General features: G+C 35.7%; 1 protein-coding gene across 1 annotated transcript in view; it reads right to left on the bottom strand.

Annotated features, from left to right (window-relative positions):
• LOC133525428 (UDP-glucosyltransferase 2) overlaps positions 1–27,834 on the bottom strand; it is a 69,601-nt gene that overhangs the window by 35,864 nt on the left and 5,903 nt on the right. The window contains exon 2 of the mRNA XM_061861675.1: positions 10,679–10,812. Coding sequence (XP_061717659.1) covers positions 10,679–10,681 — 3 coding nt within the window. The 5' untranslated portion in view covers positions 10,682–10,812. The remainder of the gene's footprint in view (positions 1–10,678; positions 10,813–27,834) is intronic.

The raw sequence follows: 27,834 nt of genomic DNA, 5'->3' as shown, positions 1-27,834 counted from the left end.
CAAACAGACAAGAACTGAATGAAGTATCTCTCGTTTATGCCATTCAAAAGTACAGTTACATACTTATAACATAACATGTAGCCCGTGTAAGCTTAAACAGACTGGTCTCCACAAACAGCACCCGTTCACGCGTATGACGCGTATCTCAGCCATCGCCTCCCTCAACCTTCATTTGGGAAAGTGGCAACCCGATTAATGACGCCACCGTAAGCAAAGACTTTTAAGCGAGCATGACATGTTCAAGCTGCCGGGCTGTATTAATATTTTTTTTTTGTAAAATACAGTATTTGTATTATGTTTTTTTGTAAGATACAGTATTTGTATATGATGCAGCTGCCCCGATTTTGTAACGCGTCAAGGGTTCTACGACATTATCCGCAAGAAACTGGCCGCCCTACTCAGTCGCTTTCGAAGCAGCAGCAACAGCATCCTAGGACTGTTTGCGTATAGGTTTGACTGCCCCATTTATGACAAATGGAGGCAAATAATGCTCGGCTTTGTGTAACAATTATGTATTGTATTTTGAATTATTAATTTGATTTTTTATTTTATTTGATTACTGTGGAATATTATTGTTATGTATTATTTATTCAAATTTTTAAAGATTAATAATTTCACTGTTATTACTTTTTGTATACGAGTAGGTACTAATATAGTCTAAGGAATTGTAATTTTTTTTATGGCCCCGGCCTGAAATAAACGAATGTTTAATTTAATTTTAATAATCTGACACGCCCGAGTAACTCCACAAAATCCCCTCTTGGGCTCCCCCACTATTAATGGACCTAAGTTCACCATTTTGCTTCGCTTGATTGACAATTAACTGTAGGTTTAGAGGTCATGCACTTAAACAGAGCAATTAGATACTTAGCTACATTATCTTATCTTATACCTTTAAACGAGCAATTCTTGTATATATATATTATATATATTTCTGTGATCTCGGAAACGGCTCTAACGATTTCGCTGAAATTTGGTATATGGGGGTCTTTGGGGGTATACAATCTATCTAGATTAGTCTTATGTTTGGGAAAACGCGTGTTTTCGAGTTTTCATGCGTTTTTCTTTCGACGCAGAATATGGTCACTAATTTCGTATTGCCGGCCACTGTCCGTCTGGTCCAGCGGGTTAAGACGCGGACTGCTAAACGAGTGTTACGGGTTCGAATCTCGCCCGGTGACTAACTTTTGTTTTTTTTTTATATGTTCAAGTTTATATATAATTTTTTAATTTTTATTGTTTTAGACAAGTTTAATTTAGTAAAAAAATGTAGTTAAGATTATCACCTATACACCACCATATTACAATAAATAGTTATAGCCGAGCAAAGCTCGGTCGCCCAGGTACTGATATACTAAAACAAGAAGGGTATCTCATACATACGACCGTAAAGTTTCCTAAAAGTTTCTTAATTAGGACAAGATTGGTCGATGTCGAACCCATGTCAAAATGTACGTAGTTTAGTACAAGACAACTGCCAATTTGCGTAATTACCTCCAACAATTAACTCTTAAGGGCCACTTGCACCAATCACTAACCCGGGGTTAACCGGTTAAGCCTGAGGTTACCATAGTTACTAGTACAATCGGACATCGGGTTAACCGGTTAAACTTGGAGTTACCATGGTTACCAGATCAAAGATGGTTGAGATCAAAAATGACCTGCTGGAGCCTGGATACACGGCTAAGCAAATAACCTCAAGTATACGGTCTATGTCGAGAGGCAAGTCACTAGGGCACGATGGTCTCAGCATTGAGCATCATTCTGATGAATGCGGGGCACCATATCTCAAGGGTGCTAGCAATGTCCTTACATTATGTGTTAAGATTTGTTGTTGGGGCGTCTGTTATAGTTCTCTTTTTTAAAGGTAAGCGACCATGACTCTGTCTTTTTAATAATTTTTTTGGAAAATAAGTCACAGCAAATATATAACAATTATAAATCATATACGATTATTGAACTTCTTTTGCCTTCATTAGTAATATAAACTAATTTTTAAACGCCTACTGACATGACATATATTTATTTAATTCCGCTACCTAAAGGTTGTCCGGAAGAGATCGCTTGTTAGCGATAAGACCGCCTGTTGTTTACTTCTTCTTAATGTGCTGTATTATTTGTATTGTTTCTATATTGAGGTGTGCAATAAAGAGTATTTGTATTGTATTTAAAAAGCATTTTTCAATCATTTCCAATCAACTGACACGTCAAGATTACTTAAATTTTATCTAATGTTAAAAAAACGAACTACTTATATAGCGTGGGGGAGTATAGTTAGAATAGACAGATATTGAGCGTTGCGAAGTTTTAAAGCAACAAGTTTAAACCAACTTTGCTACTGAGTAAAACAATTTTTGTCGCCACCAACGCGAGGAAAATACTAAATGTAAAACATTACAAATCAAACATTAATGAACGCTACTTTTTATGATATATGACGCATACGAGGTTACGTATCGCCTGATGGTAAGCGATTACCGTCGCCTATGGACATAACACTGGAGGAGACAAAGAATATGGAACATTGACCCGCATATTCCTATTTCTACACACGCCGTGCTACGGCTACGCTACGCTCACACTGTTGTACTGACCGCCGGCGTCTTTAGCGAGACAGCAATATAATTACGCGCTAGCGATAGAGACAGGAACAGGCGGGTTAATGTACGAAGTTCTTTGTGCTTAGCGTCCTTGCTGCAAATATTTATCGTTCAAAACCATCACTTAAAAGTCAGCCCTACCAGCCAACATGAGGAAATAACAGAAAATTTGCATCAAATTACTTTGGCACTCTTGTGGATAAAATGCAACTTTTTCATCAGTTGTTGAAAAATAAAAAGATCCTTTACGAGCTGGTGCTGGTGCTGGTGCTGGAGCGAGGTTCAGAAAACGGAGTTTTTATCGTAACACTATTTTGGATCACAATACGACTGTCATAAATTTAATTAGCAATCTTGAGCCCTTTCTCGAAGGATTGTATTGATTCGAATCCTGAGTTTTAAACTTTCACTCGATCACAAATATGGGTCTAAAAAACACTTTAGAAATTTGTAACAAATAATGCACAAAAGCTAAAAATATGATAATTGCTCCTAAAAATCGGCAATATCATGTTTGAGGGAACGTATCGATTACTTTGTTGTTGACGACCGGTTTGGCCTAATGGGTACTGGGTAGTAACCCTGCCTATGAATCCGATGGTCCCGGGTTTGTTGTAAGGGCATTAATTTGTGTATAAGGGTCTTTATTTGTTTGTGTGTGTATGTGTGCCTGAGTCATGGGTGTTTTCTATGTATATAAGTATAAATGTATCTATATAAGTATGTTTATCGTCGATCAGTGTAAGATTGTCCCCTAATATTTTTTGTATTTAAACGTACAAAAAAAAACATGATATCCGCGCTCCCGGGCACGCACTTCCGTCTCGCTTATGCTTATGCTCTGTGAGAGAGAGAGAAGAACAAAGCTGGGCAAAATTTAAATAAGTAGGTAAACATTCTCATTACCTCAATAAACTCGTATTCGCAAATGGACTAAAAACCGATCAAACCAATCCACTGCCCTATAATATTGCATAATTCGGCTGTTCGTAAACACGAACCGAAATCGCGACCGTGACCGCAGTGAGAGTAATGCGAGCCACGAGCACTTTCGCTCGTTGCATAACTTCCGAACGTACCCTTATAAAAAACGTAAATTACACCGTATCTCTTTCAATTTAAAGTTTGATTTCGCTTGGCATGCTTCTGGTTTTCAGGTCCACTCCGAATTGGAATCTAATGCATAATATTTAGGGTAAGTTTTGGATTGATTAAGTAAGAGTATGTTGATATCAAAATTACGTTATTGTAATATGCAGTTTATTATGATAATGGTCGCGGATGTGGCGATTTGTTTTCTATGTCGTTAAGATTTAATGGAATGTAAAGGCGCTAAAGAGTTGTAAGATGTTGCAGCCAAGATGAGATCTAATAGATAAGAAAAACAGAAAAAAATATGCCTTACATTATGCATTACAGGATTACTACTGTTAACTAGTATAGAGACAAAAACTCAAACTTCGTCTAGTAAAAAACGTTTTTTTTTTAACTATATTTTTAGCACAAATCGCCAAACGTCTGGTTGACGTAACATAACAACCCGCGTAGCCAACACGCCAATCGTTAACGCTCCGTAGCGAACGAAACGCAACTGTCACTATCGCACTAATATACAAGAGTGATAGAGAGAGATGATTACGATACGCTACGGAGCGTTAACGATTGGCACATTGGCTACGCGGCCTGGTGACCGAACAGCTGGCGGCTTCCTCGCACAACGTATTGTCAGTATTGCGATACGAGGCAGTGCCGCCATCATCCTGGGTACAATGCCTCAAGGGCCTATTTTAGATTTAAGCTACATAGTAATTATAGTTTAGTACCTATTTCTACAGTTGCGTTAATACCTCTGTAATTATATATATATTACGTAATTATTTTTATAAGCGCCACTTCTACCATTCCACTAACCCGGGATTAATCGGTTAAACCGTTAACCCAGTGTCAAATTGTACTGGTAACCATCGTAACTCCAGCAATGGCAGCATGTTTCCATTTTTATCACTTGTCACTATGCCTGTCACTTTCACACTTACCTACATACTTGTTAGAACGTGACAGGCATGGTGACAAATGATTATAAATACCATCTTAGCCCTACAGGTTTAACGGGTTAACCCCGGGTTAGTGGGATGATGCAAGTGGGTCTATGTAGGTGAATAGATTAGAAACACTTATTATTGTCACGAAAGCTTTAGGCCAATTGCACCATCCCACTAACCCGGGTTAACCGGTTAAACCGTTACCCCAGTATCAAATTCTACTAGTAACCATGGTAACTCCAGGTTAATCGGTTAACCCCGGATCAGTGATTGGTGCAAATGGCCCTTAGTGTTAACTGTTAACCATAATTCTAGCAAATAAATTATTTGGTAAATTGGTAAAAAATATATATTATACACGAATTACATGAACAAAGAATCTCCTTTTTATAATCGATATCATTTAACTACACAAAATCGGAAAATAACCTTAAATGGATTAAAGATTATAGGTAAGGTAGAAATATAAATTAATTAAATGTTCAATTCTTATTTATTTCATTTATGCTCTTTTTTATCTTTTACTAAGCTAAGCTTGTAATATGGGTGCTAAGCGATACTTAACTACATACTTAAAGGCCGACCAGAAATATATGATGATTGTCAAGAGGGCGCTGTTATTCTCATGTATATGGTGACAGGTCCATTTAGTATGAAAAATTTAGTTCCAATGAAATTCCGCAATATGGCGCGTGATCATATATTACTGGTCAGGCTTTAATATAAAATATAGTAGGCCCGATTCGAGCTTTATCATACATCTAATATTGGGTCTAGATACGATATAGTTCGGATATGTCAGTGTGAAAAGTGACGTTTCTTCAAAAAAAGTCACAAATCGGGCGATAAATCCCACATTAAGCTCAATAAGGCTTGTGTTGTGGGTACTTAGACAACGACATACATAATGTATAAATACTAAATACATACATATAAAACACGCATGACTCAGGAAAATCATCATCTGAGATCATCACACAAATAAATGCCCTTACCAGGATTTGAACCCGGGAGCATCAGCTTCATAGGCTGGGTCACTACTCACTAGGCCAGACAGGTCATCTAAATATATAAAATAATCGTAATATACGGCCTCATCAACTACGCATTTCTCCAGAAACTTCCTGCCTCGCACAGCTAAACTGTGGAATGAATTGTCGCCTGCGGGATTTTCGGACAAATACGACCGTCAAACCTTCAAGAAAAAGCGTATTCGCATCTTAACCCCTCTAGTGTTTCAGGTGTCCATGAGTGACGGTAATGGCTTACCATCAGGCGATACGTCTGCTCGTTTGCCTCCTATGTCATAAACACAGCCAAATAACACTAGACTCTTAGTATTGTGTTCCTGCCGAGGGTGCGGAGTGTTAGGGTCGGCAACGCGCATGTACTCCTCTGGAGTTGCAGGCGTCCATAGGCTACAGAGACTGCTTACCATCAGGCGGGCCGTATACTGTTTCCCACCGACGTAGAACAAAAAATATAATTAAAACGGATAGTGGCAGACAACGAATAGCCGAAACCGATTTTAGAGGTGGTCAAAAATATTGATTTATAATTTTAAATACTTAGTTTGAAAACTTTCCGTATAATCTTTGTATACGTATTCGATGATAGCGATTGGACCAACATAATTGTCCAGACAGACAAACAAACACTTCCTTATACTCATAATTGCTCGTTATACCCTATTATTTCTGCTTTTTTAGAACCACAATAGGTGCTTATTATTATTATCAAACCAACTGCATACTAATTCGTTGTACTATTGATTTCTGAAGGTGTTAAGCGACTTATTTTTGTAAGCATGTTCATACGTACACTAACAGGAAAACTATGGAAGTAGTCAGGAACATTTTGTCACAACAATGTACAATCGGCATCAGATATATTAGAACGGCTATGGTGTTTAAAAATATCTGAACAAGCACCCTAATTCCTTCACAATATTCAAAACTTCATTTTATTCATAAACATTATCGAGCAGAAATCATAATTCACATTTTTTTTATATATTTTTTATACTACGTCGCTGAAAAACAAGTCACGGCCCGCCTGATGTAAGCAGTCTCCCTAGCCTGTGGACGCTTGCAACTTCAGAGGTGTTACATGCACGTAAATATTTATTATTTATGCGTTAATATTCAAAACAAATATTCACACTTCTAAAATTTGTTTCGAGAAATTTGTAAACCGATGTCGAGAGCGTAGAGAATTATTTCTTTAGACTCTTCCAGAAAAAGAGCGAAAGCAAATTCTTCTTCTTTTCATCCTGTTAGCCCCTGCTGGGGTGTAGGACTCAAACCAATTTCTTCCACTGACTCCGGTCCTGGGCAGCTTGGGTAACCTCCTCCCGCCCCATCCCCAATACACCCAACTCTTGTTCCACGGAACGGAGCCAAGTAGATTTAGGGCGACTATGTTTCCGTTTTCCGGGCATCTTGGGCTACCTGGTCTAGTGAGTAGTGACTCTGCCTATGAAGCCGATGGTCCCGGGTTCAAATCCTGGTAAGGGCATTTTTTCGTGTGATGAGCACGGATATATGTTCCTGAGTCATGGGTGTTTTCTATGTATTTAAGTATTTATAAATATGTATATATTATATATGTATATCGTTGTCTAAGTACTACAACACAAGCCTTTATTGAGCTTACTGTGGGACTTAGTAAATTTATGTAATAATGTCCTAAAATATTTATTTATTTATTTTATCTTCGGCGTACCGCGAAAACCGAAATTCGCAAATTGCGGGGATCTTTCTCTTTTACTCTTACTAAGACGTAATTGGAGTGACAGACAAAAAACCAAATGCCCGAGAATGACGAACTTCGATTTTCGCGGTTATAGCCCCAAGTACCTGCCTTAACTGGTTAAATTATGCACTGTTTAAACTCGCTCAGGTTAAAACGTACTTTTATTTTATGGCTACCTCGCTAACTTGCCGGGAAAATTGCTTCTTGCCGTGTCAAGTTTTGCAATTCATGACTAGTTTTGCATATTTTTCAGTGGTCGGACGCCTTATAAAACCTCTTTCGAGTTGTATATGGAGGCCAAGTGGAAAGGGGACGACCGTTTCTCCATACAAACGTAGTCTCCATTTTCCTCTCTGGATAACGACATTATGGAAAATATTTTTACATCATTTGATGTATATTAACCATAGTTACGTTTGACTTTTTTTATTTTTTTATTATTGTAAAAATTAGCAACGAAAAACACTTTTCATACAAATATTTGAGAACTTCTACTTTTTTAATTTCCTTTACTTTTCTGGTTCGAATTCATATCTATTTATATTATATATTGAATATTTATTTATTTTTATTTATATATATATGTATGCATTATTTTATGGTTATTTTTCTATCTATGTATATTTGTATCAATGTGTATTCAAAACGTGCATTTCATTAATTTGAGTGATTGTACACTTTTCTTTGTGTTTGTCATTCATTCACTGTTACTTCTGTTTTACTCATTTCCTTAAAGGATAACTGGAAGAGATCCCATACAGGGATAAGTTCGCCTTTGTTGTATTTAATTTACTCTGTAACTGTGTTTTTCGTGTTTTTATTTCAATGTAAAATAAAGTATATACATACATACATACATACATAATATTTAAATGCTCCTAACTCTTATAATAATTAAATATTCGAAAAAAATCTAACTTTGTGGCATAGCTATGGTTGATATACAATAAATTGTATCAAAATATTTTAAAAAATGTTAATATCTAGAGAGGAAAATGAGGACTACGTTTGTATGAAAAGGCGATTTCGCGTTAATGTCAAAATAATAAAGATAAAGATAAGTTATTTTTCAAGTAGGCATAAAGTGAGACCAAGCTAAGTTGGCAACGATTTTGATAGGCCGGCCTGTGCAAGTGTTAAGTAAACGTCATAATTCCGTAGAAGTTTGACGTTTAAAATAACACATGCACTCTCTGGGCTGTCAAAATGGCTGCCAACATATATTGATCTGATTCTATTACAATACTCATATGAACGTCAAACAAACGTACACCGGCTCTAACCCTACGCCTCTGACCCGAGAAGATTTAAATCCCTCCTAAATTGTAGGAGGGTAACCCAATATGGGACCGGCAAGAAACTCGGCGACTAACATGCATAAAATTAAAAAAACACAATTTAAAGTCATATGGAATTTAAAATAAAAATATAAAATAACATACAGCAGGTACTTTCTTATAGAAATTTGATGCACTAAATTGCTAATGCAGGAAATTATCATAGCCATTGATATAATTTTGTTATTATATCATACGCGTGTGCAATTCGCTCGTACTTGTGTTGGCGAAAGCAAGAAGCCAATTCGAACTTTAATTTTGACATCGAAATTAGACATCATTTTGATATCAAAACGTACGTACCATTCGGCTGCCAAGACGCATGGGCGAATGATAATAAAATTAGGTACATTATTTTGATATCAAAACGAAAACTTAATTGGCCTCACGGTTTCGTCTGGATTCACTAGCCCAATGCCCTGCCATCTCCAAGACCTCAAACCTCACCTCACCTCTTTTTTAGGGTTCCGTATCCAAAGGGTAAAACGGGACCCTATTACTAAGACTCCGCTGTCCGTTCGTCTGTCTGTTCGTCTATCACAGTTGAAATTTTCACAGATGATTTATTTTTATTGCCACTAAATATAACAACAAATACTAAGAAGTACGGAACCCTCGGTGGGCCAGTCCAACTCGCACTTGTCCAGTTTTTTGTCCAGGCTAGTTGAAGTTTTTATTTCTATCCCAGTTTTAAAATATTCGAAGTATATTTATTTATAAACACATCATTGTCAGTCCGTCAATAAAACTGGTGCTATTAAGTCATCTGCTTGCGTTATTCGACATCATTGTCTTTAAGGCAGAAGAACTTTTGATTTAATATTCGCGATAAACTCTCTGAATATCAGAGCAACTATACTCAGACACATCCACTTTATCAGTAGAAAAGGCGGCAAAATAAAAAAAAATGCGCGAAGAGTTGACTTTCCATAGAAAATTTGAATTTCGCGCCTTTTTCTACCGAGAGCGGGTGTGTCTGAGTATATTTTCAAACGCGAAGGTTCGTTAGCACTGCATTAATTCAAGTGGTCTGCCTCCTTTAGAGGATAATGGCAGCCTTGCCATTGGGACAACAATTACTGTAACCATAAAAATATACTGCGTAAGTATTAAATAAGCCGCTAAATGAAATGAGGGGCTTTAAAACCTAGTTTGTTTTTTAACATTGAAAGAAAGTAAGCGATCTTGATGTGTCTTTTTTATTAAAAAACGCTTTAGAAAAATAAGTCACGGCAAATATATAATAATTATAAATCATATACGATTATTTACATTATATTGCTTTCATAAGTAATATAATTTCATTTTTAAAAACCGTTTTGCAATAATTTTCAATAAAAGACAGAACTATAGACAAGGTGGCCTAGCCGAGTGAAGTTTGTATGACACAATGTAAATGTTCTCAGAAAACGTTCACGTGGATTTTCGTTCGCATCCTCATCCCGATAAGTTTTTATTACAAGCTTTAATTTAACTTTCCCTTTTAGTGTGTATGTGTGTTACTTATTTAGTGTGGGTATCTTGGAAGCTAAATTTGACCCACTTACTATCGAAATCATCCCGTATTCCATTGACTATATGATTCCCAAACAATTAGACATTGTTATTTAAACGTCAGAAACAAGGAAAACCCTACAATGAAAAATATGAAAACGTAAATCGTTGTCTTGTTTCTTTTTTAATTTAATTTATCAAAGTAAGGAATTTTAATAATGAATCATGAGAATACACATGTATGTCCTACACTGGGCTAATAAAATTTTGTTCAAGGCATTTTACATATTAAAATTACAAACAAATGGCAAGAAGAATATATAATCATATTAAAACACATCTAGTCAGTAGAAAAGCCGCAAAATAAAAAATTTCGGAAGTCAACTTTTCCCTCTTTTCCTACTGACAAGGTCGCTGTGCCAGACTATAGAATATAAAATAATAAACATACCATTTTGTATTTTTCGGCCTGGCAGAAAACCTAGAATCCACGCACAACACTTCACAAACCACAATCGATATTTTCACAACACTGTCTACGAATCGAATGAACACTTCCACTTCCACAGCTTCTTGCTTCTTGATCTGGAAAAAATAATAGCGATTTAGTGAAAGTGAATGGTTGTTAGGTGTCGGATCGTAGTCCGTTGCAATGGGGAAGCCTACTGTCAAAATTATATCCCAACAAACTGTTATAAAACGAGCTTAATTTTTGTAATTTATTTCGTAAAAAGTGAAGTGTTTTTTCCAGAATTGCAACCAACCAGTTAAATAAAAATAAAATGAATCGACCAATAGCAAGTCCGTTCGTGCTTACTGTAGGGTTTCGTTGTTACCATTCTGTCAGAACACAGAACAGAACAGGTAAAACGGGGGCTATTATTAAGTATTATGCGTTACAAAGATAAGGGACTAAGGCAGTGCCTTCGCAGCGCTTTGTACGTCTTTTTACTAAGAAGAGAAGATTTTTTGCAATAACTCAAAAACGACTGGACTGATCATGTTCGCTATAGTTTTCATTGAAAGTATTTACTAAGCATTTGTTTTACGATTTTTTTCATAATTTTTGGACCCATGGTTCAAAAGTTAGAGGGTGGGGGACACATTGTTTTTTTCTTTAGGAGCGATTATTTCCGAAAATATTAACTTTATAAAAAAATGGTTTTTAGAGAGCTTTATTTGTTTTTAAAGACCTTTCCAACAATACCCCACACCTTTGGGTTTAAGCGATTTTTTTGTTTAAAATAAACTTTAAAAAAATCTACTTTTTATTTAACCGTTCTGTCGCCTGATTGATGCATCCCTGCCAAATTGCAGCCTTCTATCACTAACGATCACGATCGCGGATGGACGGACAGACAGACATGGCGAAACTATAAGGGTTTCTTGGTGACTACGAAACCCTAAAAAGTACGTGTACGTATTAAATATAAGGCTAATGTTTTCGTTAAGAAGCATCTTAATATAATCTTATTTGATACATAGAAGACCGCCATCTATAATTAGCTTTCACCTTCCCCATTTTGGCGCGAAACGACACTTAATTTCCTTGGTCCGTTGCATGTTTAAAAATACTTTTGTATTGTTTATGACTAATTACTTTTTTTTCTAATATGGCCAGTTGAAAAATGTGAAGTTGCGCAAGTTAATGTTTGTGCAAACATAAATATATACGTAACGATTTCTATTTTAAAGTAGTATCATAAATATAGTGTTTATGCGTCGGCTGGATCTTACGTTGGCTCAAATTGTTGCCTTTCTTAAGTCTATGGCTTGCATAATTGCATAAAATAATCATATACAGTACAGCGGAAAACAATTAATATTCATACTATTACGGCTTATTTATGCACGTAATTTATTGAAATAAGCACTGAAATTTCAAAGCTAAGCATTCATGAAGACAATGAGCAACTGCCTGGATATATTCTGTAAAACGTTTAGATAATAAGTTCTTGACAAAAAATTCATTTTCGGTACAAGCTCTTATCGCTAACTGTATCTACTTTTCTTACTAAAGGCAACTAATACTCATCGAGACGAGACAATTCTAAAAACCCCAAAGTCCCCAAACACAATTTGGTAGCTTTGTTTTATCACAGAGTTCCTATGGCCACCTGTTGTCTCCTTCAACAGATACAGTGAACAACAAGATATATAAGAACTTTAAAAATCTTTTCACTCGATTACGTCGAAACCACATTAGTGAAATATCAACATTTACCGTAAAATATATGCCTATTTTATAATTTTAAAACAGTTCTTTTTCCTCTTAAATAAGATATTTTTCTGAACGACCACATTCAACGGGAAACCTTTCCAATGAAAACGTATTTTCTCGAGATTTTCCTATCCGTTTAAGGAAGATTAGGATTGAAGGTATCCGTTTCAGCAGAAATCTTCTGTAAGAATGTGAGTTCCTATCTTTTTAAATTGAGAAACTTTGCTTTCAATGAATGCTGGTCAAGAATTCTAGCATTTAGTCCACCGTTTGTAATTTTAAATATTTTTTCATTTAAATTTATAAACTATTTAACAAATCCTTTTATTCCTTCTTCTATTTGGCTTATTAAAAAAAAATTCATCACCGTAGAACCGCTGTGATTTTAAATTCTCTTTGACGGTTACAAGAAATGAAAAATATTAAACACACATTTTCTACAATAAACGAATCTGAAAGAATTTTAGTTATTTTATTAGGTACTGAATTTTTATAGCTCCATAATTTAGCATTATCCTTTCGACTTCGACTGGGGTTTTAAATATGGCTTTTAAGATTTCATCTAATTAATAAACATTAAAAGTTAAATTCACTTCCTGCAAATCTATTCCCAGTCTACTATAACTTGGATCTTTTTAAATCAAGAGTGAATAGACATCTTTAGGTAAACATGATCCATCCTAGACGAGCCGCCTGATGGGAAGCGGTCATCGTCGCCCATGGACATAAGCGACATCACAGGAACCACTTAAACGTGGCCGACCCTTCAGAACACTTTTTTAACATTGCGTTGATCGTATCTGTGACGATAAATCGTAAACATTTGATTAATTCAACTTTTATGAGATCGTTAAAAGCAGTCAAGTGTGCGCATGTGTCTTCTTAATTAAACTTTAAATCCCAGGATTTTTCCTTACATGTCGAAACCGTGCCAATATGAAACACGGTCAAGGAACGACTGCGTTATAAATTTAACGCGCAATTCTGACGCAGGTCTTCATTGGCAATTGGGGTTGCCAAATCGAGTCTGACAAGTAATAAAGGTTGTTGATTATCGATTGTAAATCTTCCAGTGTGAGACTGTCTTAAGTTTCATGTCAAAAAGTGTCATGTGTTGTTGTTACGGAAAGTGGAGATAAGGAACGAAATCTCCATGTACCAAAAAGTGTCATCAAAAAACTTTAAATAGGTGGTGCTACAATACCTAGAGTACTTGAACAAAAAAATCAAATCATAGACAGTGCAATTCACTCCGTCAATAACGCCTAGGTTCTTAGCTACTCTAGCGCTACTCTGGAGAGATTTGAAACTACTATTTATAGCTGCCACTCCTCTTAATTCCACACTCCATAGTTGTTGTGTTGTTCTCCATTTGAAAGGTGGAGGTAAGGAATGGAATCTCCATGTTGAGGGGTTGTCGTTGAGATTCAAGATGGCGAACACGTCTTTAGAATATTTTTTTGTGTTTTGCTCATTCATGTAGTTTAAAGTGTAACATTGATAGCTTATTATGCAGTGAACTATCGTAGAAGTGTGCAGCTAATGAAAAACTAATCTTGAAACGCGTTTAACCATATTTTAATCAACACCCGGCAATCCATCGTGGCTTTTAGTAAAGTCCAGCTATCTCTTTACTAAAAGCAACTACCGAACAACGTCATGCTCTACGAGCACACTTAAAACTTACAACATAACTTGACATTGGCAAAATCATCATAGATTTGATGGAAGCCATAAGAGCCATTTAAAAGAAGAAGAAGAATCTCCATGTTCCAAAGTGTCATCGAAAAACCTTAAATAGGTGGCGCTACAATACATAGAATTCTTGAAAAAAAAAAATAGACAGCGCTCTTCACTCCGTCAATAACGCCTAGGTTCTTAGCTACTCTAGCGCTACTCTGGGGAGATTTGGAACTATGATTTATAGCTTTGCAACAGTTCTACCGTAAGAAATTGACTCCTCTTAATTCCACATTCCATAGTTCTCAATTTTGCAATGAAATCTTGATATGACTTACTTCAAATTAGGTCCACAGATACTACGTATCCGGTGCGATGAGTAAAGGAATTTCATACAGCTTTATACACCTAAGCCTGTGAAGCAACCTACTTTTGTTTTTAAACGTCAAATTGTGACACAAAATCTTTGCATTCAACCATCAAATAGTAGAAGACTCGTGATTTGTTTTTAGCTGTGTAGACTTACCAATAAAACAAATTGGCTACTTGACTGTTTTTTGTAAATAATGTCAAACGATCTTGATTTTCCTGAGGATCAAATGTCTATATGGGACTCTTGGCATTTAAGCAACACAAAGGTCAGAAATGAGAGTTAAAGTCTGACGCTCGCACTCGACGATTGAAACGCCTCTAACAAAATGATAAGGTGATGTGTCGTCACATCATATAAGCCTGTCCTAAATGTATGGAAGATCAAGGAAATTTCCATTTTGACCCTGAAATATTGCGTTTATGTGTATAGTTGTCATACAATTTATTTTTCAATAAAATGTAAGGAATCGAATGGTACCATTTTTTTCTATTTGTTAAAGACAAAAAAAAATTTTTTTGAGGCTTCAGAGCCCTGTATTTTTGTTATAATCGTAATATAATTTCTTAAATTCCACTTTTTTTTATAATGGATGGCTTATTTTCTATCCATTTAACTAAATTTTGTTATAATATTCAACATGTGTCAAATACTCAATTGACTACATTGTTTATTTCATTGCAAGTTTGAGAAAAGCACTATACAAATCCGTCCGTATCTACTTGGCCTGCAACCCTTAGTTTCCCGGCCTCTATAGTAATCTACTATAAATTAACAGTCAGCATTAGTATCGTACCAAACAGAAGTTCCGGAAGTTGCCGAATTTCTGTGTGAAAAGTTCTCAGAAAATTATACAGTGTGGAAAAAATTTATGGGCCCTGGAGGGAAAGTACCTTAAAACCTTAATTCTTAAGATATTTGTACATATAACTTAGGCCCCATAGGTTAAGATAGGTATCCCGTTTAGGTTACATTTTATTCTAAGTTTGTTATTATTTAAATACTCTTAAATTAGCTCATTTTACTTACAGGAAACATTATTTTATTTTATTAAAAAAAAACTGCATTCAAAGATTATTTTTAATTCGCTTGTCTCGCCTGGGAATCGAACCGACTAAAACTTCCAAAAAATGAACACTCGCTATTTTATTCCACTAGTCGATACAGTTAATGTTAGTGATAAAATGTGTCCAAGAAACATTTGGTCTTACACTCGTCTGTTGTACAAAATATCAATACAAACGAAAATTTTGTACTTTCTCAAAATTAAAGAATGTTTCCTTTAAGAAAAATCACCTAACTTAAGGATTTAAGGGACTTTCCCTACAGGGCCCATCACTTTTTCCACCCTGTTTATCGATTATAAATTTTAAAAAAATTACGTCGTAAATATTACAACTGAAAATACACTGCCAGGATAATTACTACTTTTCCAAAATATGTAGGCAAGTACTTGGGTGAATCAACTTTTTTTGTTTTGTTATCCTGTCCCGTTGTCCAAGGGACAACAGTGGCACAGTTTGTTTGAAGAGACGTTGTATGCCGTTCTATTAACATGCTTAGTATGGGGCCCATTATGGACATTGGTTATAACAACCACAAAAACGAAAGTTTAATACATTTAAGTACCATAAAATCAGTATTTCAATGAACTTTTGTCCCCTGGATAACTAATCGTAACCATGGCAACGAGTGACGCTAAAAAGTTGATTCTCCCACTTAACGTCACAAAACTCGAACAGCCAGAAACAAATTACTTACAGATTGCGAACTTCTCTCAACTATCGGAAGACATTGAAAATGAACTTCAAAAATAAAAAGTATCTCGTTTATTAATAGTATCTAGTTCAGCCCTCCGCTCGTCGACAGAAATCAGAGAGTTCCATTTTAGAGTCTAGACTCTAGACTCAACTCAACTTTTTGATGTCGACCATTTTTGATTTTCCATAAAAAGTTGCGGGTGGATTTTCAAAAATTTGGTACCACACGATGCTCCGCAAACTCTTGCATTTTGACCCCGCTGCCTTTCGTCTATCTTTATGACTTTCGGAAATATAGCGGAATTACACTCCCCGGCGAAAATTATCTGATAAATATTTTCAATGCTCATATTTCTCGTGTTTATTGGGTTGAAGATTACATCATTATAAAATAAAACTCAATTTACTAGTACCGTAAAACCACCCAACTATAGTCCAAAGCTCCCAACTATGGTCCACAAATAAACTAAATTTTTCTCGTTCAGGTGTGTATTCTACTATATTTTTGTAGTTCTAAGGCAAGGATGTTTATAAATGGAAGGTAAAACTAGGAGTAAGCTAAAAGGAACATTGGTATAGATACTTAATTTCCTTTCGAACTTGTAGACCATAGTTGCAGTATTGGACTATAGTTGTGTAGGTTTACGGTAACTAAATTATAACTAAGAATTACTAATTATATTCCTTGTTCAATGTATAGTTAATACCTTTAAAATTATATATCTATTCAAAAAAAAAAAAAAGAAAACTTAAGATGAAAATATATGTAAATGTTGAAAGCTGTTAAATATTTACTTCCTAATACCCATTATGTCGTTAACCTGTAGATAAATATTACCAAACCTGCTCATTCTCAGTTGGTAAACACAGTAAGTAATTATCTCTACGTTTACTTAAGGCACGCTTGGTTTTAAAATAGGAGAAAAGCTATGAAACTTAAATAATTCGTTTGTCAATTTTCATCACAAATTTATAAATTAAAGGAAAAGAAAATTAAACGCTTCCGGCAAGACTAACTTGTGACCTTTCGGAACATCGGTCTGGTCGCTTACTGTCTTCGGGATATTTGGCATCAAATTTGAACAATGAAAACTGATTTTCTGGACATAACTTTTGTGCTAATTAGTTTAAAATTAAAATCTTTGACCAGTTTTTAACACGAAACCAAAAATCTAGATTTCAAATATGCAAGATCCTTAATAGGAATCGAGTAACGAAAAAAGTTATTTAAGACAATGTTTAAAAAAATAAGTATTCATTTCTTTCAAAATCCGGCAGACCAGAATGGAGATAAAAGATTAAAGACCCGATAACCGCTTGTCTTATGATTCTATCTGTAGTGCAAATGTAGGAGTAAACTCAAAACGTGTCAAAAATCGATGAAAACAGCGGGGAGCCCCTTAATACCAAAATTTCTAGTACCGATCGCAGACGTATCTATTTAACAAAAAAATTGCATCAGGCGGCAAAATATGACGATTACAACCTCAGAATGTTGAAAAACGATTGACTACAGACAAGATAAGCCAGGCACTATAGCGGTGTCTAGTCTTTTTTACGAACATGGCACAGTTAAAAATACGTTTTTGAAAATAAACGAGACCAATGTCATACCAATCTGTATTACGCTTAGCACATACTTGTTTGGCAAAAACATTACCAAATGATTTCATCACAGTAATTAAATACGGTAATAAAATCAACTCCGAATAAGTATTATTTAAATGTGTCCAATATTATGCAAAAAGGACAAGGATAATGAAAGATTTGTGGTCACATTCTTTAAGTTCAATGTGTTTTTTTAATGTGGCTATTAGTCGGGTAGGTATCTCAAGAACGTTTTTTTTTTAATCGCATAAGGTCCAACAAAAAACATCTCGTATAACCATACCACATTTTTCTTTTCTTTTAATTTGTACCTTGTTGTACCTATAGTGAATTGGCATGACATTGTTTTGTTTGAGAATGCAATAAGACAAAAGAAATGCTATTTTATTTGGTATATGAAACGGAATTGTACATTATAATGCACATTGGGCGTTACGAGGGTATCCTCGTAACGCCCAATGTGCATAAAGTAGCCGTATGGCTGTATGGTATGTATCATACGGCCATACAGCCAACAGATCTCGCGCACATGACTGGTATGTCACCATATGTCACTTTCTGACGTGCGTTAATAATATTGTTAAGCCTACAAATCTGAATTAATTAATAATCTATGTAAAAGAAGTTTTATTTATTTATTTAGAAACCTAACAGTCGTATAAACATATCAATAATGCAATACAAATGATGTACAGTCAGCATCAAAAGTAGCGGATCAAATAACGGTTCATAAGTATCTACCATTCTGTAACAGCTTAACTAAAAGTGATGTCTTTAATATAGAATAACTAAGACTGTAATAGATATACTTTTGAGCGCGAATTTTAGAAATTTATCTATATTTGTAAAAGTTATCCGGAATATCAGATACTTTTGGCGCGTTGTTTCATCCGCTACTTTTGATGCTTACTGTACTACAACAAAAAGACCTGGAGGTTCATAAATTATAAATTATGTTAACTGAAATAAAAATAAGTTATATAGCTAATGCAAATTTTTGAATCAGAAAGTTTTGAGAGGTTTTCACTTTATCTTTCTAACTTTTGGCTAAATGAATGATTCAATTAGGAATTAAGTTTTGAGTCAAGTCTGTAGAATTAATCATGTGCATCTTCAAAAACTTCTCGCATTACAAACTTTGAATGACTGATAAATTATTAGAAAGATATACAAAACTCGGGCAATAGTGTAATCTCATATAGTATTCAGATTCAATTTTGTAAGTAATAATTTCGCAAGTGAGTTTGAGATAATAGAAACTTTGCTGCACATTTCATTCTAAAATATTTTTCCACTCATATTCAGATTTGAAATCTCAACTAGAAAACTGAATTTATTATGGCATGCCAGCAAAAGGAGGGCTTTGTTTCTAAAGCGGAAAAAGCAGAAATATTTTAAGACTATGAATTTTAGTAAGACCGCAATGCGCATTTCGAGTGGCATAGAATAAAATCATCCTCTAAACATGGATTTATGTATGTATGTATATACTTTATTGTACATAGAAATAAAAACACGAAAAACACAGTTACAGAGTAAATTAAATACAACAAAGGCGAACTTATCCTTGTATGGGATCTCTTCCAGTTAACCTTTGAGGAAATGAGATTTTTGATTTATTTTTAAGGTATCACTCATTTTCATAGATTCACCTTCGCGCCTGCATTTTTAAAAATTGCCACCTTTTTCTACTGACAAAATTGCTGTGCCGGAGTATCGTTTTTTATGGAGTAGTTGTCACAGAAAATGTTTTGTATGCATTTTTTGGAAGTTCAGAGCAATAATTTAAATAAATTATCTATTATTATTTCTAAATAAACTGATACATTTAAGTTATAAATTTACGGTTTTATAGTTTCGTAATCATCTAGAAACCCTTATAGTTTCGCTATGTCCGTCTGTCCGTCCGTCCGCGGCTTTGCTCCGTGATCGTTAGTGCTAGAACGCTGCAATTTGGCATGGATACATAAATCATACATTGCGACAGAACGGTAAAATAATAATAGCTAGATATAAGACAATTTGTGTGCCCTGACAGGGTGTCATGGAAGATTACTGTATAACTTTAACAACATCTTATGTACATGACTTTACAAATAAACATCTTATCTTATCTTAAAATAAAACTTTTTTAGCATACCTCCCGTACAATCTGGTTTTTTTTTTAATTTGACCCAATAGTGTGTGGTATCGTTGGATAGTTCTTTCCAAACGAATACCATTTTTTGATAAAGTTAATATTTTCGGAAATAATCGCTCCGAAAGAATATATGAGTATATGAGTCCCTCCCCCCTCATTGGAAATTTTTTTTGAAACAAACGCATAATAAATACTTTCATTGAAAACTATATAGGTGGCGAGAATGATCGAATCAGTCTTTTTTTTTAATTTATTTCATAAAATCTTCTCTTTTTAGTAAAAAGAAGTACAAAGTGCTACAAAGGTACTCTCTTATGCTTGTAATGTACATGATACTTACTAATAGCCCCCGTTTGGCCTATTTTGACTGAATGGTAACTACGAAACCCTACACTGAGCCCGACATGCTCTTGGCCGATTTTTTTAAATTAGTCCCAACCAAAAGAGACAAAATAACTATATGGACCATCGTTCGACGCGACAGGTACGGTCACGTCTGAAAATATCGATACGGACAAAGTGCCAAAATATGTATACACTACCCTAATATATGGGCCATAAAGTCGTGTATACATATTTTGGCACTTTAATCGTGTCGATGTTTTCAGACGTGACTGTACTACGCAATTATGAGCGTCAGATAATGCTTGAACATAAATCACACTTCACAACGAGACCTCAACAATTCTAGCTGCATTCAGTGTATGGAGTATTCTGAAATAGCTCTTTAGATTACTCAACACTAAGTTATGGTACTCTATTATATTTTCTTCATAGCTTGCTGGTTATGAGTCATATGACAGACGTTACGAGTATCTTTGTACAATTTTACCTATAGAAGGTACCTGTGTATAAGTACAATTGTATACCTATGTCCTATGTGTAAAAGTATGTCGTACTATATTTCAATTTCGTAAAATAAGCACCTACTTTGCTGTAATAATGACTAAATTAAGTATTTAATATTTTTTACATAGGTATTTTTTATTTTATTTATTTATTTATTTTATTAGCTAGGTTAATTTGGTACTTTGGTCATACATTTTGTGGTCGCGATAAACCTAAAATTAAAAGTTATCATAACCTCAAATCATAACAATAATGATCTTCAATGTCGCTTCAGGTGGGGGCCCATATTATGGGGCAGTCAACGTCTGCCGAAAATAAAATTGGATACCGTTTTATTAGGCAGGCGTCCGGTTTTTTATCCCATAGCTCAGCATTTAGTCTATCGCTTTCACCCAATAGCGCAGTTCATTTAAGATTCCATCAACTCTCAAATAGTCCTTACACCCTGGCTGGTGCCGACTCTGCGTGCGTCCCATGACACGGGCAAGGGCAGCATCCGCTCAGGGTATTTTACATTAGGGCCTCTACGTGTTGGCTTCGGCTCCGCGCACGCCTCCCGAAGTTCCGGAACACTATAGTTCCGTGTTAGGAAAGACATGATCTTCAGAAACATGGCAGACTTAATATAACTAAGTCGCGATTTTATACATCTTTGCAAAAACTCCGTCTTTATTTCCAACAAAGACAACTATCTCAAATTGCGTAATCTGGAAAGTATTTGTGCCGAAAATAAACCAAGATGTTTTATATCTTGGCCGACTTTTGTTTTTTCGTCGAATTTTTTATCGTCAGATTTCGATCAAATTTGGTGAATAGATAGAGGTCGTTTGTACACTATAAGTAGGAATAATTTCATCGTATGTCCTAAACAATCTTCTCCTGATTTACGAAACAGTATATATTCGTAACTCTGCGAAATATTACATAGATTTTTTTTGGGACATGCTATGATTTCGTATTTTCTCCCCGGAATGAGGATTTAAACTAGCCAAATTTTATCCAAACATAACAAAAAATCGGCAATAATATAAAAATCGGTACATCTGTGCGTTTCGAGAAATCTTTGTGAGAAATCGGTCACCGAGCGATCTTGATCGAGATTTTATAGTAATTTAATGAGACTTGTGACCGAAATATTGCCTGCTAAATATTGCGTAAGTATGCAAATTAAGCATATAAAGTTTAAACTCGCAGAAAAGCAGTAAATCTCAGACAGATTTTATGATAAAGTTCTTAAGCATATCTTCTTCTTGTACTTATAAATAGCTGGTAAGTAGGTGTACTTGTTACTTTTATGTAGAAAACTTCGGGGCATAGCTACTAAGAAAACTACATAAACTGGTACAGTCAGTGTAAAAATACGGGTGTACACATTTTACTCAAAAATATGTCCCATAGTATCTTATTCCAGTGTAATAAGAGCATACCTACTTAGTACCATATTTATGAGACGATTCTTTCGATACATATTTTTGCACATGACTGTACTATATTGCTCCAAAATAAGAACTTGTACTTGTACTTTTGATGGTCGTTCGTTATATTTATTGGCGTATTTATTTTGGCGTTGGGAATGTGTCCAAACTTTTATTAACCATAGAGGAAACAACAATAGAGGGAAATTGTGCAAATATGCAAACCATTCAAAAATTTCAGTGATAGATATTTATGTCAAATAAGTATCAATCATATGGCCCATTTTTAGAAGTCAAAAATGTACTGAGCGCTTATATTGTCGCAAATCCGAACTTACAAACTTTCACGTTTATAATATTAGCATTTGTTATAAGGCCGTTCACCTTCCCGTTCATCGCATAATAAGACGTAGCCTTAACTCTTCTCACCTCACAACATACCTAACGCTTTCGATTACGTAGTCGCGGCCACCTAAAAATCCACATTTGGCCACACATGTCTACAGGTCAACCACGCGCTTCCTGAATGTACCAGTATAAGCGACAGCCACCATATAATTGTAGGCATCAGAATTTAATACAAGCTAAATGTGGACCATATTATTTGTACACATATTAAAAATTATATAGGTAAATAATGAGATTTAATCGCGTTAGACCAGTTAATGATGTTAAATAAATGACATAGATGTCATATAGCAAATAAAAAGTGACCAAGCTCTCCAATGGTTGAAGCGTTACGCGATGGACCATATTTTTTTCAAATTAAACACCACTTTTTAAATTTTATAATATTTCACTTAGAATCATGAGTTTTTTTTTATTTTAATAGGAGGAAAAGTGTCCCAATATTGTCATATTTTTTTTTTCTTCCATTACGTTACTGTCATACAAAACCAATATCGAAAGGGCTCGAGATTCCGAGTAGAATAAAGTGCTATGTAGGTATAACTATGACATCGCTAATTTTATAATTTTAATAGCAAGATATATATAATACCGATAGCAAGATGAACAGCTAACTACAAGATTAACCAAAAAAGTTACTTCAATGTATTGCGCTATACCATTGTAAACTTTTACGTAAGCGACTAGTACTGTGGTGGCCCATATAATATGATCTGTGTAATTCCACCACAAGTTTCCTGTCCCTACCTATACCTATACACAACGTTATTACGATGAAATAGAAATGGACTAGGTTACAGTCAAGACGAAATGTTTTGTGAATTTGTTCCAGCCCTGAGAATAAGTGTATGTCGGGCGTTTTATTTACGTTTTGCTTTTAAGAAGTTAACTCCGTGATGTATATATTATGTCATAGTAAGCGATAACGAGTATTTTAGCGGGTCTGTTTCTATGTTACAAAGGTTTGTGTAACTTTATAGCGTTTTTGCTAAACGATTTTAGTGTTAAATTTTGTTTCATTTACTTGCGCAACTGATATGCTTGACAAAGAGGGATGACCCGACCATTTCCATTTTCATACACGTGGACTGCATTTTGTTTGCTAAATTTTATTATTTCCGTTTAGTTTTCCTACTAATTTGTATTCAAAAACCCGAAAGGTGCTTTGGGGTAACTACTAACTACCTACTAAAGTGGGATAATTTTGAAAATCACTAGTATCTAAAGGGTAATAAAACGTAATGACTTCAAGTTTCAACAGTGACAAATCTTCAAATTCCGTGATTTTACCTGTATGCTGTATGGTGTATGTAAAATACTTTGATCAGGCGCATTTGGAAAACGCTCATTATAAAGCCGTGGCATTATTCACACGAATCCGACAAGTCGCTAATTTACACAACTTTGTGATATTTCGCTTCTCCTATTACAAAACAGATTGGTTAGTGTCAAAAACCCTTACAAGTAACCTTGTGACACGTGTACTACATTCTATTTCAGATAAAAAATAGAATAAATAAAAAAGTTTCGACTTTCGCTTTTCGCGGTAATTTCGTGCCTACGACAATTTTCATAACTACCTACTCAATTTGTGAGTTTAGAACGATAAATAGAACGACAGGAATTGAGAGCATGATATGTAATGATAACTTCATCTCTTCTTTTTCCTCGCGTTGTCCCGGCATTTTGCCACGTCTCATGGGAGCCTGGGGTCCGCTTGACAACTACTTAGTCCCAAGATTTGGCGTAGGCATTAGTTTTTATAAAAGCAACTGCCATCTCACCTTCCAACCCAGAGGGTAAACTAGACTTTGTTGGGATTAGTCCGGTGTCCTCACGATGTTTTCCTTCACCGAAAAGCGACTGATGAATATTAAATGATCTTTTCTTTCTTCCTCGCGCTGTCCTGGCATATTGCCACGGCTCATGGGAGCCTGGGGTCCGCTTGACAACTAAATGATATTTCGTACATAAGTTCCGAAAAACTCATTGGTACGAGCCGGGGTTTGAACCTGCGAACTCCGGATTGCAAGGCGTACGCTCTTAGCGCAAGGCCATCAGGGCTATTATTTACTTTTAATTTGCAATTTTAACATATTAAAGAAAAATAATATGAATTATCAGAAGTTCGAAAAAGATCAGCATTGCGATACAAAGAGGAAATGCCGCCAGCATCTCCAAATAATAAATGTGCGATTTCGAAACAGTGGACTGTAAATTTTGGGGGGATTCAATCGAAATTAAATATTACAAGAATGCAATTATACAAAATAATGCTTTAATTGCCTTGAAATTCAGATTTTACGCACTAACCTGGGTTTAGAGGGGTCGTCAGCTCCTCTTTCAGGCGGCGAGGGCCCCGGAGACCAGCTCGTGCACTCACCAGACCTCTAAGGTTACCTGCACGCCTAAATATACCGCAACTCCAGCGTCCCTCCGTCCGATCTCAAGGCACAAACTTAATTTTCAACAATTTTAAGCACTATTACTCCGATTTACCGAGATAACTAACGAAAGCCAGCAAATAGGCAGCTTTTGGTGCGAAACTTATAGAGAGCGAATGTGACCCGACGGCTTCCAAAAAGCGATGCCGCCAGCATCCTTTGTACAATGCCTCAAGGACATATTTTAGATTTAAGCTAGCTATTAATAGTAATACCTCTTTATATATCCATCTGTCATACCGATACCTTTCTTATTTTCCTCAAGGCCCAAGATGACATTTTTACCAAAAATAATCCTGCTCTGAATTCAAAAGTTTCTTTGGTGGCCCATATAATATGTATGACCAAGACATTTACCCTTTCACTGCGGTCGCACATCTACATAGTAAAAAATTCAACGCAATCGTACCTACTGAGCACGTAATGTGGTACTCGTATATTATTTTCAAGAAAGATATTTCTTTGATTGCAAGATCTGGCAAAGTCTGAACTACTAATAGTAATACTAATCAGTACCCCTAGTGTAACTTTGATCGACATCATAACGTGACGAACGCGTTTGCGTTAAGTCTCATTTTGTATAGGATTTTGAGTTTCCAAAACGTCCCGCTTGGCGCGCTCTTTCGAAATCCAATACAAAATGAGACTTAACGCAAACGCGTTCGTCACGTTATGATGTCGATCAAAGTTACACTAGGGGTACTGAACTGTCACCTTATACATGAGAATAACAGCGCCCTCTTGACAATGATCATATATTTCTGGTCGGGCTGTACAATCATTTATATTATTTTGCTTTCATAATAGTTACCGATTTTTAAAAAGCGTTTTTCAATTAATAGACATGTCAAGTATTATTTTATTTCTAATACTAATAAACCGGCCAAGAGCATGTCGGGCCATGCTCAGAGTAGGGTTCCGTAGTTACTCTTCCGTCACAATAAGCTAAACTGGAGCTATTATTAACCAAGGAAGGGATGAACTGTGGGTAGTACGTCTTTTTACTATAAAGGGGAAACTTTTTGCGATAACTCAAAAACAGCTAAACTGAACTGATTTAATATCTTTCTTAAGCTCTACTTCCAAGATTTTTTTCATATTTTTTGACCGGTTCAAAAGTTAGAGGGGGGGGGGGACACATTTTTTTTTCTTTCGTAGCGATTATCTTCGAATATATCCACTTCATCAAAAAATGTTTGTAAAATACCCTTATTAGTTTTGAAAGACCTTTCAAACGATATCCTACACTGTAGGGTTAGAGCAAAAAAAAAAACACCCCCACTTTATGTGTAGGGGAGGTACAGTCAGCGTCAAATACTTTGTAGCAACCAAAGTAGCCAAATAGTTCGGTACACCATATATTTAGTATGGTGTACCGAACTATTTGGCCACTTTGACTGCTACAAAATATTTGACGTTGACTGTACACTAAAAAATTTTTTTAGATTTTATTCTACGACTTTGTCGGCTTTATTGATTTATATATCCATGCCAAATTTCAGCTTTCTAGCACTAACGACCACGGAGCAAAGCGTCGGACAGACAGACAGACATGGCGAAACTATAAGGGTTCCTAGTTGACTACGGAACCCTAAAAACGAGCTATAGTAACTTTAGTATAAATAAACTGCTATTATATTTCTCACTTCTGTATATTTGACGTCGACTATACATAACCTTACATCATAGCGAAAGACGTTTAACTGGTTAATATAGGTGAATAGGCTGCAGCTAACAAACTTATGTTTTCTGTTACAATGTGCTGGTACTAGTTAAATTTGTTCGGGGCAATGTTTTACCAGCGCCATTGGCAAGTTTGTAGTCACGTAAGAGACCGCAAAGCCAGTTTTGTTTCCTGTAAGATGGTTCCGTACTGTATACTGAGTATTGGAATTTAGCAGAATGGAGCCCTTATAGTCTAAAACCTGCGGCTGTAGCAATTATCGCTTGTCACTATGCTTATCACTTCCTTCCCTTCTTCCTTCCCAAATGCGACCGTACTATAACCGCTGACCGGGTAGCATTGTCACATTTTTATTGCCTGTCACGTTCTAACAAGTATGTAAGTGCGAAAGTGACAAGCTATAAAAATAGAACCATGTAGCGACCGAAAAAAAACAGTTACAAATCTATCAAGCGTAAAAACGTTGCCTCCTTGCTATATCGCGCCCGTAGCAGCTGCAAGCCCCGCTGCGTAGGATAAGTAATAACTACAACAAACGAGTAGTCTTAGTTGACATATTCAATAATACTTACTTACTCCACTGGCTCAGTGACCCAAACAGGATCTTGGCCTCTAACAGAAGAGCCACTCTGCCCTATCCTGCGCCACTTCACGCCAGTTGTCTATTCCGAGGGCGGGCAGGTCTTTTAGAGCTTCGTCACTCCAGCGGTATCTGGGACGCCCAGACGGACGTTTTCCACACGGGTGCCACATATACGCTCTTCTCACAGCACTCCTCCTCCACCGTCTCCAGGTGACGTGAGTCGTGTGCCTTTACCAGAGTTAAATTTAAGCGCAAAGTCAACTCTATGCTGTACTTTTAATTTTAAGCTTTTATAAGGGTATGGTGTAGCTTCGTTTCTTTTGTACACGTTTAGGAAGCAAAGAACGCCTACTCCCCACCAGTTATCGACTGACTAAGACCTCCAAGACCATGCAGGTACTGGGCCCCAAAGTTTTTAACAAATTGCCCAAATATATTACCACGA

This window comes from Cydia pomonella, chromosome 15 (assembly GCF_033807575.1).
Source record: "Cydia pomonella isolate Wapato2018A chromosome 15, ilCydPomo1, whole genome shotgun sequence".
NCBI lineage: Eukaryota > Metazoa > Arthropoda > Insecta > Lepidoptera > Tortricidae > Cydia > Cydia pomonella.
This window is presented reverse-complemented; position numbering and strand designations above follow the sequence as displayed.